The sequence below is a fragment of the Carassius gibelio genome, chromosome B20 (genome assembly GCF_023724105.1).
Source record: "Carassius gibelio isolate Cgi1373 ecotype wild population from Czech Republic chromosome B20, carGib1.2-hapl.c, whole genome shotgun sequence".
NCBI classification, from domain to species: domain Eukaryota; kingdom Metazoa; phylum Chordata; class Actinopteri; order Cypriniformes; family Cyprinidae; genus Carassius; species Carassius gibelio.
In genome coordinates, this window is record NC_068415.1 from 8,193,363 (window position 1) to 8,212,777 (window position 19,415).

The 19,415-nt window shown below is 36.5% G+C and overlaps 2 protein-coding genes across 2 annotated transcripts; both read left to right on the top strand.

Annotated features, from left to right (window-relative positions):
- Positions 1 to 112: 112 nt before the first annotated feature.
- LOC127984246 (delta(14)-sterol reductase LBR) lies at positions 113 to 11,788 on the top strand. Its single transcript, XM_052586805.1, has 14 exons — positions 113 to 279; positions 3,047 to 3,218; positions 3,502 to 3,687; positions 4,128 to 4,214; positions 5,018 to 5,204; positions 5,466 to 5,662; positions 6,516 to 6,570; positions 7,456 to 7,650; positions 7,826 to 7,929; positions 9,640 to 9,765; positions 9,861 to 10,029; positions 10,132 to 10,212; positions 10,299 to 10,421; positions 10,523 to 11,788. The coding sequence occupies exons 2-14, from the start codon at positions 3,054 to 3,056 to the stop codon at positions 10,681 to 10,683; spliced, it is 1,836 nt and encodes a 611-aa protein (XP_052442765.1). The 5' UTR covers positions 113 to 279; positions 3,047 to 3,053; the 3' UTR covers positions 10,684 to 11,788.
- A 1,371-nt stretch (positions 11,789 to 13,159) lies between these two features.
- si:dkey-1j5.4 (leucine-rich repeat-containing protein 15) lies at positions 13,160 to 18,293 on the top strand. Its single transcript, XM_052586806.1, has 4 exons — positions 13,160 to 14,292; positions 14,439 to 14,626; positions 16,240 to 16,938; positions 17,543 to 18,293. Exons 2-4 carry the CDS (start codon positions 14,443 to 14,445, stop codon positions 17,731 to 17,733), a joined length of 1,074 nt encoding a protein of 357 aa, XP_052442766.1. The 5' UTR covers positions 13,160 to 14,292; positions 14,439 to 14,442; the 3' UTR covers positions 17,734 to 18,293.
- The last annotated feature ends 1,122 nt before the right edge of the window (positions 18,294 to 19,415 follow it).

Below are 19,415 nucleotides of genomic sequence, written 5' to 3' on the forward strand. Positions count from 1 at the left end.
CATTTTGTAAAAAACGATCCCTTCAGGCTCAAATGCTTTGCCTCCAATCAAAGCTCACGTAAACCCTTACGCAGTCCAATCGGAAAATTCAAAAATTTAAAAACAGGCCATCCCAGCCAATCAGAGAGCTTCCCGCCCTCAAGGACGCTGGTAGGTTGAGCGGTCACAGAGGGAGGAACGACTTCAGAGCGGGGGCCAGTGTTTTTAAACAATATTCTTTATTTTATGAAGTACCGTGGATAAGCTTTAGAGATTTTAGGATATTAAGATCGACTGAAGGTAAGAAATCTTAATCTATTCACTCTGCATGTTTTTTGTTGTTGTTGTTGTTGTATGGGAATGTGTATATTGTGACTGCGTAGCTAACGGTGCAGAACTAGATCAGCGCTCGCCCTCAGCTCTGCTTTTATGAAGTAAAGTTAGCTAAGCATAATGTATTGCTATTAAGGATCACAAGTTCTGTCTGCAGGAAACATAATATTTTAACTCTTTATTAATGTAAATAGTACCACTGTTTGTCGTTGTTTTGAAATTTGACTCATATACCCGATTTACAGCCGGCTCTTTGCACAGGAAACTTGGGCACGCGCGCATTTATTGTGTTCTAACACAACTACTGGTTTCCCTCACGACTTCTTCATTCGTTTTTTAATTTTGGAGTAACGTTAGTTAAAATTATCATTTATGTTGGACCTTTCAGTTTCATTATTCTGTTTGTGCACGAAAGTGCATGTGACTCTTTCCAATCTTGCGCGAAATAGTCTTGTTTAATGGTAACGTTAACTTAATTTTACTCTGTTCTGGCAGTATGTTTGTGTTTAACACACTATTAGTTCATTGTAACCGTTGTTGTTTTTTGTGTGTCCGTTGTTTATTAACACGGATTTAATGTTGCTATTTATGAGCTCTCTCGCATGCGGACTGACAATGGTTTGAATACATGACGTTTTCCCTCCATTCCTGTGTCATTCTTTTGCCGTGTTAAAGGAACAGCATGTGAATCTGCTCTGGGTGCCTTTGCATCAAATTAAAGAACAATGAGACACGATAACTATTTAATTTATCATATTTCTAATGAATAATCCAGAATTTATATTCAGTCCGCCAGAGCTAATATATTCTATTCGTTGGTTTGATCATGTAAAATGTAAAAATGTGGTCATTTGTTGAAAATACTGTAGATTTAAAAAGTAAATTCAGATTATCTGTCTTAAATTTTACTTTGAATCGATGCTGGTAGTGCTTAAAACCAGTCATTAAAAGTGCGCGTGTCGTTTGTGTGCCCCCTTCGTTTGCATAACAAAAGCAACAGGCTCCGCCCATTCACGTTCACTCAGTTTAAATCTTTTGCTCTGTAGTTTCACTTCAACTCTCTGGAAGCACATCGGATTTCTGCAGTGCTGGACTTCATCTCAGTGTTGGGTGTGTGTCTGTGATCTGGTTCAGGAATGTCTGGAATGTGTTTCATTGGATTAGATGGTTTTAGAGTAGATGGCTCATGTTTTTTATGATCAGTACTTTACATGTGGTTTCAATATAATTTTTTTTGGGTGTTTCCTGTAATGGAGAGTATCTGCTTATAAAGTATTTCTAGATGTATGGGCAGAAGCTTGTTTCTGGCCTTGCCTAAGTGCCAAAATCAGGATGATTTGATGCTGGGTTTTGGTCTTTACAACAGATTTTTAAACACATATATATATTTTTCATTATCAAGTGTTACTGTCTTCAGGCTTGAAGAGGTAGTTTGTTAAAAAATGTAATTTAGACACTAACTTTATTTATTTATTTGCTATTTTTTATGTTCAAATGTGTAAGTGATATCCAGAATAATTTTATTATTTTGACACTATAACCCAGTAATTGTTAGACTGTTAAACAATTAAAAAACGTATTCTGCATTCTGAATAATATATTTTTATTAGAGGTCAATTTATTATATATTATAATATTATTTAAGCATTGTATTTATGAAAAACTTACAGTCTAAATCTTTGCAAGTGAGCATATTTTATGTTTAGAAATATGTATTATTCTTTAGTGTCTTGTTTTGGGGTTATTTTGCTTATATTCTAGTGCATTTCTTATTTTGGGTATGAATGTCTGTAAAAAGCTAAATAATTATGCAAAAATTGTATTATTTTATTTATTATTTTTCCTTTTAAATATAGTAGTGTAATGGTGTTTTTGGGCAATATTCTGTAAAGATGTACCAGATGGTGCCAATTATGTGTAGATCCAAAAATGAGAACCAGTTAAGTAGAGAACTGTGAATTTGTAAACAAAAATAGTTGCATTGGTCTTTCTGTAGTGATTTTTTTTGTTTTGTTTTTGGTCTGCATATGGATAGTAAAAATCATCTCACTGACCAGAAGTTGTTGATAGTAGAATCCCTCTCATAAAGGCCATTGAGAGCTCAACAATAGTGCTGGTGCAGAGAGTACAGTGTGGGGGTGTAATTCAGACCCATCAGCACTTCTGAGACGGCAGCTGACATCATCACTTCATTGTCATCAGGCCATGTGCAGCTACTCTGGTGATTCCCTTATGGGTTTACCACTGAACGTGTTTGAAATATCACAGAGAATCTTTAAGTCTGTAAAGATAGATTACTGGTTTGTTTTGAAGGGATAGCAAATGCTCGTGTGCACTAAGATTATAAAGGTGAACTGTGTGTAAAAATACTTCTATCCCAGTGTAATAAGCAGAGATAACTGTAAGCTATTTATATGTTAATTGACCCAAAAAGTATAAACACTGGCTCTACCAAAACTCTTTTGGAGCATCTCAGGATACCATTATGAGCTACTTTTGTTTTTTTCTGAAACCTGAGTGCTTGAACCAGTTGTAGAATCCTTTTGGTGATGCTTTTGGCACAGAGATTACACACTTGACTTCATCTTTAAAGGCTGCATGCTAGGATGCTATCATCAGTAGAGTTGCTGTTGATGTGTTTTGTTTCTAGTATGTCCTAATTTTCAGACTGTTACGTTTGTTTGGTAGTTAGTTAAAAAGGAAAGGCAATTATCTTGTGTTAATTGTTTTGTAGGTAAACGATGCCGACTGCGAGGTTTCAGAATGGAGATACTGTAATGGGCCGCTGGCCTGGAAGTAACCTTTATTATGAGGTCAAGGTGCTGAGTTGTGACAACAAGACTCGGCTCTACACTGTCATCTACAAAGATGGGACTGAACTGGAGCTGAAGGAATCTGACATCACGGTATGAGTGAATTTTAGAATCATTTAGAGAGCATGTCTTGTGCTTCACTGGAATCAAGAGCATCTGATCGTCTCATACAAATGAGTTTGCATGATCAGTGTCACAAATTTACTTATTTGATTTATTAGTGACCTAGAAACTGTGCACAATATTTGTATTAGTTTATGTCATAGTATTTCTTCATTTTTTTAATCCTAAAGCTTAATTTCTAGGTTTTAAATCCATTTATATAGATTTTACACTAGATTAAGTTGCGGTGTGGATGGTGTTTTCTTCATTGCAGAGCCTGACTGTATTTAAGCAGGGCGTTGCACGCTCTCGGTCCAGATCCCGCTCTCGTTCGCCAGGACGCCCTCGTCGCAGTCGTTCCCGTTCTCCAGCTAGAACGTCCCGCCGATCTTCCACTCGCACCACAGATGTGCGCAAGGAAAAACTCAAAGAAGCACTGGAGGTCCGACTCACCCCTGTGGTAAGGGACTTGTGTGCTAGGACAAAACAAACACAGAATCATTATTTATTTACCCCGATCTGTTTGGTAGCATGTTCAGGAAGTCAAATACATTAAAAACTTTAATATATAGTATAAAGTAAAAACATTGTTCTTTTCATATTAAGATTTAACAATAATTTTTCGGTAAGATTTTTAGACCTTTTTAAAAGAAGTCTCATGTTCTCCAAGGCTGCATTCACAGTAAAAAGTGTAAAATTATGAAGTATTACTTTTAAATTCAACTACAACTTTTTTTTGCGTGTTTTAAAATATTTTGAAATACATTTTATTCCGGTTGATTACAAGTAAAGGAGTTGAATCTAATTTAAAGCAGTTAACTCAAGCATTTTAATGCTGTTAACTCATTTGTCTCTCCTCATGGGTTCACTTTATGTGTTCTTGACTGCCATCTGTTTCAGTCGATGACACACGAGAACAATAGCAATGGCAAACATGAGAAGAAAGAGGAAAATAATACAGCCAATCCAGCTTCCACAATCACAGAGGTATGGATACATCATGGATTCACATTTCTTTAATGTCTTAATCGCTAGCAACAATAGAACCTCCTTAATGTTTCCTGTCAGATGTTCGAAACTGCTGTAGTTAAGGCTGGAATGTCATGATGCATGCATGTTGTGCCTCTCATGTGTGACAGGAGCCCATTTAGTTGTTCACACAAAGCTAAAGCTGACTGTGGGCTCTGTTCAATCATACCCTCACATTTTTCAGCATGTTTCTGCTCATGGGACAAATGAATGGGCTTTACAAAGCATGAGCAGACGGCTTTACCTTTACACTAGTATGACTGTGTAATCCTAATGTTTCTTTTCTTGACTTGGACTGACGTTGAGATTGATTGCCACTGAAACTTTGTGCTCGAGCATGACACAACACATACAAATATTTACATTACCTAAAAAAGTTTGGGGTCTTTTATGCAGTCAAATATAAATACAGTTTAAAGAAACTTTAATGATTTTCTTTAAAATGTAATTTATTCTTGTGATGACAAAGCTGAATTTTCAGCAGCCGTTACTCCAGTCTGCAGTGTCACATGATCCTTCAGAAATCATTCTAGTATTTGTTGTTCAAGAAACGTTTCTTATTGGTTTAAATGTTGAAAACAGTTGTGATTTTTTGTTTGAAATAGAAAAGCTTTTTTAACACAAATGACTTTTACTGTCATCTTTTGTGCATCACTGCTGAATGAAAGTATTTATGTCTTTAAAAATATATTTTGTATTTATTCTATTTATGAATAAAGTATTCATATTTAGTATGCTTTCTCATTGAAATGTTCTAACAGGAGAAGACAGAGACTGAATCCGAGAACCAGGCAGGTGGGCGCTACAATCTACGGCGCAGGAAGGACCAGAGCGATGGCAAGACAATAGAGATGGAGCAAAAGACAGAGACGGTGACATTATCGCAAACTAAACCACCCACTGCCAGTGCCATCAAGACGACTGATCTGGAGTTCGGAGGAAGAGTTGGTGAGTCTTCTCAGCACTTTAATGGGATTTTGGACTGTGTAGACATCCACAGCACCATCATGATGCAAAATGTTGGTCTAAATAATTTAGCTACAAACAAAAAGCTTAACAAATGTAGGAAATGGTCTCAAAATCTACAGCAAAGCAAGCATTAATAATTAATTATTATCAGAATTTTGTGCATTTGAAATGTCAATATCTATTTCCAGGATATTTTGAGTAAATCAAAGGCTATGATTATCCATTTCCTTGGTCTTTCAGGTGTGTTTTTCCTGATGTTTCTGTTGCCTGTGGCTGTGTTGGCATTGCTCATTCTCTGTGGACAGAAGGATGCCAGTATCCAGAGCTTCCCTCTTGAGCTCCCTGCCTTTCAGTCTCTCTGGGACTGTCAGGTCTTTGGCATCGTCCTGCTCTGGTTTCTCTTCCAGGCCGTTCTCTCCCTGCTCCCTGTCGGAAAGGTACTGTCACAATCACATGACTCCCCGTGACCCAGGATTAGGCACATGACCACATATCTCCATGGCTCTTGTTTTTGCGTTGCCTGTTAGCTGCAGTAAAGCAGGCTAAATTAGATTAATCACTATTGGTAGCATGCAGATAGGGAGCCTTTCTGGAAAACATGAAGACTTGCTGGTTTATTTTATATTTTATATACTGCATAATATTTGACCACAAGCAGAATGATTTAGTTTGATGCATCTCATCCAGTCTAATCACACTATAACTATGTATTTCTATACAATTGCAAAGCAGCGTCACTACTTGATGCATTATTATAGAGTTCAAAAAATACAATATATTTATATATGGCTTATCCTTTCATATTTTAATGTATTACTGCTTTTTCAACTTGTGTAGCATAACATGAAACAACTCTTTGCCAGACTTATTTGTTCATGAATATTACTTTGGATTGTGTCCCTTTTATTTAAAAAGTATTAGGTCACAAGAATAACAGATGTTACTACATGGTTATGTAATATATAAAATATTTGTGAATCACTGTAATATATAATAATGTAAGATTTTAGTTATAATGATTAAAATATTATGATAATCCTATGCTGAAAATGTAAAAATTTGTATAATAATAATGTAATAGCATAGTATAATATAATTAGTACTTAGTATTAATTCAGTTAATACTTTAATATCTTTTTACCTTTCTTAGTAAAGTTTTTTTTCTAATATTTTAATTTAGGTCATTTCAGGTTTATTTGAGTTAACAAAATTATAAGTTTTAGTTAAAAACAACACTGATTAGTGGTCAGATGTAAATCCTTCTTCTCTCTCCATCCCTCCACACTACAGCTCGTTGAAGGAATGCCTCTCAAGAATGGAAAAACTTTGAAATACAGGATTAATGGTTAGTCTTCATTGTTGATACATTTTAAGTTATCATTTCTAACGACAATCTAAAAGACTACTATTTAACAAACTTAAAGGAGTAGTTCCCTTCCAGAACAATTTTTTTACAGATATTTACTCAGCCCCTTGTCATCCAAGAAGTTCATGTCTCTCTTTCTTCAGTTTTAGAGAAATTATGTTTTTTGAGGAAAACATTTCAGGATTTCTCTCCATATAATGGACTTCTACGGTACACCAGAGTTAGAACTTCCAAAATACATCTCATTTTCTCCTTCAACTTCAAAATCATCCTACATTGTGGTTTTACTTTTCGTTTTTTTTTTGTTGTTGTTGTAAAGGGCGTTTGATCTTTGCATATTCACTTCGTAAACTGTGGGTTGGTTCTTCTGCAGCGATGCTGGAGGAGAGAATGAGATTTTTCGACATGCCCTAACTGTCATGAACAGAAATACACAGAGTTCATGCAGAGCTAGACAAGACGAGTAGTTGAGGTTAAAAAGTATATAAATTGTACATATTTTTTTTTAGAAAATAAGCAATTATTTTTCTAGTCAATACCCTTCTTCTTTAGCTGGGATCATTTAGAGCCCTTTGAAGCTGCATTTAAACTGCCTTTTGGAAGTTCAAACTCGGGGGCACCATAGAAGTCCATTATATGGAATTAAATTCTGAAACTTTTTCCTAAAAAAACTATTTCTTTACAACTGAAGAAAAACGGGAACATCTTGGATGACAAGGGGGTGAGACCAATTATCTGTATTTTTGTTCTGGAAGTCAACTGCTCATTTAAAATGAGGCATATTTGGGTTTGGTTTTTAAAACTTTACTACTCAGATAGCTACTCATGATCTGTTTAATGATCTCTGATTGTGTTCTGCATCAGGTTTCTATGCACTTCTCCTCACGGCTGTGGCAGTAGGTGTTGCCATGTATCAGGAGGTGGATCTCAGCTACATCCATGCTCACTTCCTGCAGTTTTACACCTCGGCCCTGCTCATTGTCATTCTTCTCAGCATCTACCTTTTCATCCGCTCCCGCTGGGCGTCTGAAGATGAGCTCGCTCCTGGAGGCAACTCTGGTAAGATGTTTAGTGTTAAATCAGGCTGCACTGACCGTCTTCTCCCATTTTAGATCTGGTTATTTTCACTCCGATGGCTTTTAAAGTTTCTAGTCACCATTATTTAGGTCTAAATAATCATCCAAACAGAGTTGATTATAATTAAAAGTTTATTCTTGTTCTTTTATTCCTCTAGGCTACTTTATCTATGACTTCTTCATGGGCAGAGAGTTAAATCCCCGCATCAAGAGCTTCGATATCAAGTTCTTCTGTGAAATGCGCCCAGGCCTGATGGGTTGGGTTAGTATTTTTATTGTTTTACATCTTTCCAGTGATGGTTTGGTTTGGTTAGACTGATGTTGTAATCACTCCCTCTTGTGGTCAAACATCAGTAACACTCTAAATTTTCACAGTTTCAATCATGTTCGTTATATAATATAGCGTTCTATACAGAGATGTATAAAGTACTAGAGACCCATACTTGAGTAAAAGTACAAGTGCTCTATCAAAAAAGTCACTTGAGTAGAAGTAGAAGTGCTCTTTAAGCACCACACTTAAGTAGAAGTACTAAAATATTCAACATTTTTTGTACTTAAGTATTGCAAGTAGTCTATTTTAAAATTTACTACTCAAGTACTGAAAGTAAAAGTAGAAGTATTGTGTTATGTAGTTATTAAAGAAAGTCAAAAGTTTGAACATATTGTTTTTACTATTTCAAATGATTAACCTACAGGACAATCACAATTCCTTTGACTGTAACTTCTTGTAAACAAAAAACCATTACTAGGGTTAGTTAGCCCAATTTGCAAAATTATGTCATTAATTACCTACCCTCATGTTGTTTAAACCCTTAAGACATCAGAGGGTCATTTAGAATTTTTTGAAGCATCGAAAATACATTTTGGTCCAAAAATAGCAAAAACTACGACTTTATTCAGCATTGTCTTCTCTTCCGTGTCTGTTGTAAGACAGTTAAAAACAAAGCAGTTTGTGATATCTGGTTCGCGAACGAATCAATCGATGTAACCGGATCTTTTTGAAACAGTTCACCAAATCGAACTGAATCGTTTTAAACAGTTCGCGTCTCCAATACGCATTAATCCACAGATGAATTAAGCTGTTAACTTGTTTAATGTGTCTGACACTCCCTCTGAGTTAAAACAAACCAATATCCCGGAGTAATTCATTTACTCAAACAGTACACTGACTGAACTGATGAAGAGAGAACTGAAGATGAACACCGAGCCGAGCCAGATAATGACTCGTTCACGAGTCAAGAACCGTTTCTGTCAGACGCGTCCGATTCGTGAACCGAGGAGCTGATGATGCTGCGCATGTGTGATTTAGCGTGAAGCAAACAGAAACACAGAGCGTCTGAACCGAACTGATTCTTTTGGTGATTGATTCTGAACTGATTCTGTGTTAATGTTATGAGCCAAGGTGCAGTCAACGCCAATGACGCCATTGCGTCGAGCGCAAAAGAATCGGTGAACTTTTTCTTCAACTGTTTTATTGAATCGAACTGTCAGAAAGAACTAACGTTACTGGTCATCCGAGAACCGATGCAACCGGTTCTTGACTCGTGAACGAGTCATTATCTGGCTCGGCTCGGTGTTCATTTCTCTCTTCACAGCAGTTCAGTCAGCATGCGCAGTCTTCTTAATCGCTTGATTCGCTCAATGATGTGCCAGCTTCATCAAACCTGCCATGCCATCTACAGTTCTGGCAGTGGTTTGTAATGGAATGATTCGTAACATTTTTATAATTGTAACGAGTAACGATGCAGCACATAAAAAAATATCGGAGAAAGTATTAAACAGTAAAAATATGTACTGAAGTAAAAGTGGAAGTAGGAGAAAAAAATAATACTCTAGTAAAGTACAGATACCGTCTTTTAGTACTTAAGAACAGTAGTGAAGTAGTTCTACTTCGTTACTATACATCTCTGGTTCTATATAATTTTCTTTTTTTCACTAATTGAAGAAACATAATCATTGCTTGTTTCCACAGGTATTGATTAACTTTGTGATGTTGCAAGCTGAAATGAAGCACCAGAATCTTGAGAATCCCTCTCCAGCGATGCTCCTGGTCAACATCTTCCAGCTCCTGTGGGTCGTTGATGGCTTTTGGCATGAGGTACAACAAATGTGTTTTACAAATGAAGCACAATTATTTCTTAATGCGGTGTAGAAACCATGAACTGATTGTAATGAAATCACTCCGTATTTCAGGAGAAACTTCTGACCATGATGGATATAGTGTACGATGGCTTCGGATTTATGTTGACATTTGGAGATCTGGTTTTTGTTCCCTTCACATTCACCTGTCAAGCCTACTATCTAGTCAGCCATCCCAATGAACTCTCTGCATTCTGGATCATTACTCTCATCGCTATGAATGGTCAGTTTCTGTTGTGCAATTTCTCTTTAGCTACACTAGTTTTAAAGATCACAATATTATTATGCTCAGATTTTAAACACAAGTTTTTAACTTCCCTAATAGGAGTTGGGTACTATATTTTCCGGAAAGCCAATTCTCAGAAGTTTGCCTTCAGTAAGAACCCTTCTGACCCAGCAGTGTCTCGTAAGTGTTTTGAAACAAATTAACCAAAAGAACAAACATAGAATGTTAAAATAGTTTGATTTAAATTTACATTTTTATCTTATCAGACCTGAAAACCATCCCTACTGCGACTGGAGAGAGTCTTATTGTGTCTGGTCTCTGGGGGTGGGTCCGTCATCCTAATTACTTGGGTGACATCATCATGGGGTTGGCCTGGTCTCTTCCGTGCGGTAAGCATTTGTCTCTTGAGTTCACCTTTCTGATGAAGTGAAGCTGTCATATCAGTTTGACTTGACTCAGTCCTGCATTTTATTCCTGATCTTTCCTGTAGGTTTCAACCATTTGATCCCATACTTTTACCTGATTTACTTGATCGGTCTGCTGGTGCACCGTAATGCACGGGACGAGCGCCAGTGCAGGAAAAAGTACGGCTCTGCATGGGACGAGTACTGCAAAGCTGTTCCGTTCCGCATTTTCCCGGGAATATACTGAGGACTCACAGACTCGATCTGTTACGGACACTCGGGGGCAAAATAAAACTTTCCTCAGGATGACATTGAACATCAGACATGGGAATGAATTCTTAGCAGCTTGGCTTCTTTTTTAAATCTTTGACTTTTTTTGTAATTGAGCATCAAGTTAAAACCAAATTATTTGCTTTGTCACAAAATGTTTACGGATTGTGGACACTGCCCCATTTTCGATCTCTTAAAGATGTATATTGTTGTACAGGTGTTTTTTTTACTCACAAGATTGTTTTGAATAATCCGTAACTTTAAATCTCATTTTATGTACACATATACACATTTAAAGTATCTGCTTGGCTATTTACCATTGGCTTTTGTAACAACAGTTCGTTTAATGCTTTTGTATATTGTGTATGATGGGATTTTTTTTTTTTTTTTTTTTTTTTTGAATATGTATAGTAAGAAAAGATGGAATGTTCTTTCTCAGGACCAGCAATTTGTGAAAAAAAAAACTATTTTCTTAATTTCTGTACATATTTAATAGAAAAATGTTAGGATTGGTTTGTATTTTAGGCATTATGCACTATGTTAAACAACTTTCTTTTTATCCAAAGTTCACAAGATTTGGCTTTGCTACCTCAGAATTTTTCCAGTTGAAAACAACGTAAAAAATTTGTTTTGTTTTCGGAAACTGTGGATTTCAGGCACTATGTGAAGTGTCTACGTAAGTATCTTTTGCGAAATCATAATTGTTTGCTGTGAACAATAATGTTGAGCTATGTACTTCAATCTTGTACAAGGTAGCCTCACTTCTTTACATTTTCATTAAGGTTTTAATTTAAAATGTCAATGCTATAAACTGTGAATTTAATGTAAAGCTTTTCTTAACTTATCTATAATGCGAGTATATCACTGTGGGCATAACATTTGTCCTAATGAAAGTTTGAAATAAGTGTTTATAGCTAAGATGAGCTTTTACTTTATCGCAGTGAAATGAAGCATTGTACAATGTTATTTATCTGGTTAAATTTTAGAGTGTTCACTTTTGTTAAATTTGGTTACCTGGCAATCAATTTCTGTACAAACACCTTTTTTTAAATATGCATTAATAATTAAACCACTAGACAAACCGTCTGCCACATGTGTTGCCACAAAATGAAATGTTCAGAATACGTTCTTTTATAGTTTAAGTTTGGAAGATATTTAATAGTTCATTAATTTTGCCTGTTGAACCTAAAGTCCTCTACTGTAGATGCCATCCTCTTTTTTTTTTTAAAATCCAATTTACATTATCCTTTTTTTCTCCATCAGTAATTCTGCCCTTTCAGGTCAGATGATCAATGTTTTCACAAAATATATAAAAATATTCCATTTCTCTTATCTTGTAAAGATTAAAAAATGCATATTCATCCTGGATGTAATATTATATAACAGATAAACAAAGTTAGAAACACATTGGAGTCTGTAAGAAAATTTGGGCGGGAAATGTCGAAGTTTAGTTAGGCCACATAATCCATTGTTGGCAGTCGGTTGCAAGTAAGTTTTTGAAAGTTTAACATCCCTTACTATGAATGGAGGATACATACTATTCAGAAATACTACCTTTATTTTCCACGGAATAAGAGTCGGTATTTGAAGAGTGGGTAAACATTAATTTGTCAAATTTGTATTCCTTTCCTTAGGGCCTGTCCCCATACTGGATTCGTGACGTTCGAGTATGAACAAGCGCTTAAACTCGTCAGTGATAATTCTTATGCATTAGCTACAGTCTAACACTAGATGTCAGCAAAGTAATGTACAATTGATGTAGGGCTTGCTCTGTGATAGGTCAGCTGGCATAAGGATGTTTATTTTGGGCTCCTGGGGTGAAGGATGTAGTGTCAGAGTATCACTTCCCTCATCAAGGGAAATGACAAAGTGACTGATGCATGAAACCATTTCACTCCTTGGCCAATGCGCAACAAATGAAGCACCCATGAATGTGCACATTAGAAAGCTAATTGGTTTTAGTGTCATGCTAAATAGTGCTTTATTAGAGACGACACCTGTTAGCCTGGATCTGTGTGAAGTGCTTCTGGCTTTTAAACGACTTCTCTTCTTTCCCGTGACAATTTTGTAAGAGTTTAGCATATTTGAATCATTGTTTTAAACACACAATTTCGGTGACTGTATAAATACCAATTTAAATGAAGTCAAATGAGGTTTCATGTGAAAATTATTCAAAGATTTGCTCAGTTGTGTTTCATATTTGCCAATGGAGAGGCTACACAATCCAAGCCAAGTGCATTCATCATTACTTCCCAATGGCTGTTATAAAATGTAACCCCTCGTTTCCTCTCATACAGAGCAAGATGGGCATTTTTAATAGAGCCCAATTATTGGAGATGGACATAAATCTAAGACAATTTGTGATCTCTAGTAACATGTTTTGTCTTCAATCTTTGCGTTCTTGACTACAGCATGATTGAGTCCATTTGCAATTTATTACAGCACTGGAAATTACAGGAATTTATCCGGCTTTGGTACTTTTCAGCATTGCTCACAGAGCATGAGTGTAGAGCTGTAGTGCGCTGAGAAATGCATTCGAGACGCAGTTTAATTTTACAACAACACATCCATCAATATTGGTGGTAGGAGGGCGTTCAGTAATGTTGAAAGTAGTGTGCAGTGTGCACTGAAAGCAAGCATGAAATGCACTTCAAACTTTGATTTATCTAGCTGTTTTTGTTTGTTTACGTGATACAGAAATTAATAATGGTTAAAGAACAGATGCAGCATTAACACATATTCATCAGAATCACACAGACGTTTTTTTTTTAGCAGCTCTGACTGCTCCTTTTTTTGGGAGGCGAGAGGCGGTGCGTCAGTTTTTCTCAGCTTTGAGCTGGAGAAAATATAATTATGCTGCTCCAGATGGCTTGCGTATTGTGTTGCTGTTGGCGGGCCTTGAAAGAGCTTTCGACTTTATCACGCAATAAAATCATCTCGGTGAACAGACACATCAAACTTAAAGACGCAGCTATAATAACATCTCTGGAGGTCTGCGCGTTTCCTGCAGCCAGGCCTCCTCTTTCAAAGCGTAAAATGAGAGTGACACTGATGATGCTCGTGAGAACCTGAGAAACTGTGACTCGCTTACTGTTAATCCTGGCGGACAATGCCAAGAAAAGCCCAAGGGGGAAGCTGTATGAGGTCCTTGTCCTTATCAGCTCAGAAGGGTCTCAGAGAGCAGAGCGGTTGTGGCACCTCCCTCCACCATTCACTAGTGCTCACCCACCGGCCTTATTATCATGTGTGCTCACTGATATAACAGTGACATCAATCTGCCGTCAACCAGACCGTACCTGTGCCAAGTTAAACAATCAAAGCCATGCATGAGGTGACCTGTGAATTCACACACCCACGCAAAAACACATGCCCACACATTTCTCTCCAGGGAGTTCATTTGGCAGGGAACCTGTCATGATCTGTGCATGTCATTTTTCTCACCAGCTTGGGAGTTTTTACAGACCTTGCCCTTTTTTGACAGACACTTTGGCTCATTCCAGACCGAGCACAGACCGACTGCTGTCTTTGCTTGAAACAGCAGCTTTGAATTTAGAAGCTGAAGTCCTACTAAGCGTCTGGTCACAAGGTAAGTCTGCATAAATAATTTGCATCTAATACAAACATTATGTAAGTTTTGAGGCGATATGTGGGTTTCTTTTTGCAGTAATACTCCTAATGCTCTTTTCAGTTGGATTATGGCCTAATTAAATCACTGGCTTTGTATGTTTTCAGGGATATGAAGCTGGTTGCAGGGTTAGCCGTGCTGTGTCTGTGGGTTGTGGAGGCCATGGAAAACTGCCCTGATGCTTGTAAATGCAGCCAGAAAACTAGTACGGAAAAGACTGAAGTCAATTGTCAGAAGAAGGGACTTGAGAGCATCCCACCCAAACTCCCTCTGGACACATGGATCCTTAAAATGAGTGAGCAGACTGCAAAGTTTTTTGGGGGGAGGAAATATTCTCAGTTATATTACCAACCCTCTTGACAAAATATAAGGAACAAGATTTATATTAAAAATTTTCATGTCATGGATTTTCATATAACCATACAAAAATGTTTTTATTTTTTTGAAAGAAGTGAATACTTTCATTTAGCTAGGATGCATTACATTGATCAAAAGTGACATTGACTACATTTTTAAACTTTTATTTATCAAAGAACCCGGAAATAGTCCACTTACATGTTAAACAACACAACAGTTTCCAACACTGATAATAATAAGATTGTTATTATTGTTTCTTGAACGCTAAATCAGCGTTCAAACTATTTTGTATTAAGTTGTATTTGTATTAAGTTTGTATTAAGTTGTATTAATATTTCAAATATTACTGTTTTTACTGTGTTCTTGAACAAATATAACATTATATACTGTATATATATATATATATATATATATATATATATATATATATATATATATATATATATATATATATATATATATATACACACACACACACACACATACAACAATGAAAATTTTGAAAGTATATACTTTCAGTGTACTTTCAAAATTTTCATTGTTGTATGTGTGTGTGTGTGTGTGTATATATATATATATATATATATATATATATATATATATATATATATATATACAGTATATAATGTTATATTTGTTCAAGAACACAGTAAAAACAGTAATATTTGAAATATTAATACAACTTAATACAAACTTAATACAAATACAACTTAATACAAAATAGTTTGAACGCTGATTTAGCGTTCAAGAAACAATAATAACAATCTTATTATTATCAGTGTTGGAAACTGTTGTGTTGTTTACTTAAAGGAAATTCAGTATTCCTATATTAATGTTTCACAGTAATAATAATTACAATAATTATGGTAATTTGACGGTTACTGTGGTTACACTGTTAGTCCATTAGTTATTATTCCTGGCCCAGTGCTTAGACCTAAACCTCTCTCTTGGATTAAAACTTGTATGATATTACTTTAAAGAATGAACAATTTGTAATTTGTGTGCTATTACAGTAAAGAATGGACCAGTTAAAAGAATGGTATTTTTTAATTGAATAAGTGTTTTTTTTTACATCTTCTGAAGAAACTTTAGATGACAGCCATCATAATAATACTAGGGTGTTATGAATGGTTGCAAGGCCATTGCTACGGTATTTGAAATGGGTGCTCTGTGTGGTTGCTAAGGACTTGCTAGGGTATTTTGGGTGGTTGCTATGTGCTTGTCTCAACATACCCTGATATTCTGGTCTCTAGCTAAAGCTCTGGTTCATCATTTAAAATCTATATAAATCAGCTACGGAATTTGAGATATTGTCTTTATATGTATGGTGCCTGTCTACTTTTTCAGCTGCATTCTTCCATTTGGTTTCCCCTTAAGTTATTCATTAAAAAACAATTCCCCTATGGAGAAAATGAATGGGATTTTTACTCCTGGAACTCGACTGTTGTACTCTATTGTTTGTTTACCCTAAGAATGAGCATAATGATGTTTACTTCAGCAAAACTTATTAAATCCACCTCTTTCGCTTCCTTCTGTTTCTTCATTTTCAAGGTGAAAATGTATTGCAGGATCTTCCAGCCAACATCCTGAGCTCTGTCCCTAAAATCGAGAGCGTAAACTTAGAGCGAAACTCAATCAAATCAATACACCCTCAAGCATTTTCTGGGGCCCAGCGACTGATGCTTCTGAATCTGCAAGGAAACCGGATGTCCAAACTCCCAGTGAAGGGCTTCAAAGATCTCCTAAACCTACGCTTTCTCATGCTGGGCCAGAATCAGATAGCTAGCCTGAAACCTAACATGTTCATTGGCATGAGGAACCTCTCAGAGCTGGATCTGCCCCTGAACGCCCTCACTGCTCTCCCACCAAATACATTCAAGCCTCTGATTGCCCTCAAAGTCCTGGATCTAGCATTGAACCACATCCAAAGCATCTCTCCCAAAGCCTTTGTCGGACTTGACGAGCTGCTTTTTCTCAATTTGGACAACAACAAGCTGAAGGATATCCAAGCTGGGACCTTTGCGTCCCTGATTGGTCTTGAGATGTTGGTGCTAGACAACAATTTTCTCTCCACACTCACCGCGGCCTCGCTAGAAGGTCTTTCCAACCTGCAGGAACTCTATGTGAGAAAGAATAAAATAGAGAGTCTGCCAGCAGATGTGTTCCGCCACACACCTAAACTTACTCATGTGGGCTTAAGTGGGAATCAGCTTCATGCCATTGACGGAAACATGCTAGCCAACATGCAAGGTAAGAACTAGGACTAGTATGTGAGTTGGCCAAAAATTATTAGGCTAGTTTTAGGTTCCTCTGACCCCGATCTGACTTGATTCTTAGGGGCTATTAACATAGCTTATGTTTGCATCCAGAGATGCCCAAACTAGAGCCCAAGGGCCAAAGTTGGCAGGTGATGACATTTGATTTGGCCCACAATGTTGTATCACAAACAAACATTAAACTAAAATGTAAAGCAAATAGTTGATTTGAAAAATAATAATAATATAGCTAGATATAAAACAACATTTACTTTTGGCCCATGACCCTCAGACAAGTTTTTAGCCTTCCATAGTAATTATGAGCTGTAGTCTTAAAAATGCAACTCTTAAATATATCAAAGCTAAAAATAAATGGAAAGATCAAGTTTGGCCTTCTGTGGTAAACATTTTCAGTCATTTTGAGCTTGATGGAGTGCAGTGTTATTGAAACTAAATATATCAAACCAAAATATAAATGAAAAAATTTTATTAGCCGACAAGAGGATGTAACAATATTTCATAGTAGAAGACAATTACAAATAATTCTTTATTCTTATCTGTTAAGGGTAACATGTTAATCACATCTCTGATTGATTCAGGTTTAAAGGAGGTGTTTCTGCATGATAACCCATGGAAATGTGACTGCAGCATCAACTCGCTGGTGCATTACGTAGCCCAGACGAGGGCTAATCACTCTCCTCTGCAAAGACTTCGGTGCACCAGCCCAGAAGAGTTTCGTGACAGACCCATCCACCAGCTGAAATCTGATGAACTTCCCTGCAGGGCCTAGAAAATCCTCACATCTGATGTCACATCACGAACGACCTCCAAAAGTTGGGAGCACAGTATAATAACAGCGTGAAATTTTCTGCGTTTGAATGGCGATGCTTCACAGAACTCCAACCACACTTGCTTTGACAGGTTAATGATAGAGCTGTTGTTCTGCAGATAGTCATAATTTTCACCCACACCAGTCGACTATTTTCAGGCGACCTGGAGAGCAGTGCATCCTACAAAAACTAAGGAAGAAGTGTGCGTTTGTTTTTTCCTATACAAATGAAATGCCTATTTTTATTAATATGTATTAATAATAATAACATGTTTTCACATTTAACTTAATGTTACAAAAGCTCATGTTATATATTCTATGTATTATTCATCAAAAGTGTTTTTTATTGTCCTTCAGCATCTACGTAGAAGACGCTGTCAAAATATATTGTTAGTAGGTGAGTAAATAAAAAATACTGTATCATACAGCAGTTTAAATGTAATTAAACCTATTCTCAAAATTGTTTATCTATTTGATGTATACAGTATACACACAATAAACACATTTCGCAACTTCAAATGATTTTTTGTTAAGATGCAGTGAAGCCTAAACGAAATAAATAGAGGTTTGCTCAGAGACCGACTGTAAACTTCCAGCACCACCTGAGACTGAATTCCTCATCGGATTGTTACAGCTGAATAAGCTTCCTTTGAAATCATCATTCTGTCTCTAAATTCCACCCAGGGCGCTGAAGCTGCAGTCCCACATACAGGAGTGGGATCTTTTCAGATGCTGGGAAGGTGTTATTAAAGCAGGCTGCTAAAACTTATGCCTTGGTATTTTACAGTTAACTGATATTAAATCCAACTGCTGGGACAGCGTGTATTCAAAGTGCATTTAAAAGTTTAAAAGAACATTAAATATTAAACTGAATATTTAAACCGCGCACTGTCACACGTTATGTTTTATTAATTAGATAAAAAATATAATCACTTACCAGTCCTAATACACACACACACACACACACACACACACACAAACAGTGTTTTTATTGTAACCTATGAAATAGTGCCTGATATGTCATGACATACTATAAAATTCACTCAAGCATGCAATGTTTTCACACTCAGTTGATTGTGGATATCTACTGTCTAACTTTAAAAATGAAACCAAATTACTGGTGCATTGTGCTTTTGTGCATAACAAGATACTCCTTTAACACCTAATTTCCCCCAGCGTTGCCATGGCGACCGTAGCTTATAGTAGGGAGCTCCTGCAGATGCCTTACCCCTCACTGCATCTCCTCCTCAACCAGCTGTTATCGACTCAGCGTCCTCCAACTGCCTCACTTTCACTAGTAGATCTACAACAACAAATTGACATGATTCTGGCACCAAATAGCTTTACAGCAGCTTACATTAATCAGCTACAGAACCCCCCCCCCCCCCCCCTCAACACTACATTAGTTGGAATTCCATGGATGAAGGAGATAAATTGCTGTTTTAGTGCAGTTTTGTATTATTGATGTCATTTGCAAATTGACTCTGCATTGTGGCAATGACATTATGCATCGAGATAATAGTAATATAAGCTTAACAAAACATCCAAATTCATCATAATCCATGGATGTTATATATTTTTGACCCTAAAAAGAAAAGCTGGATCTATACTCTCATAATATACCAAAATTTTAATATGCTCAA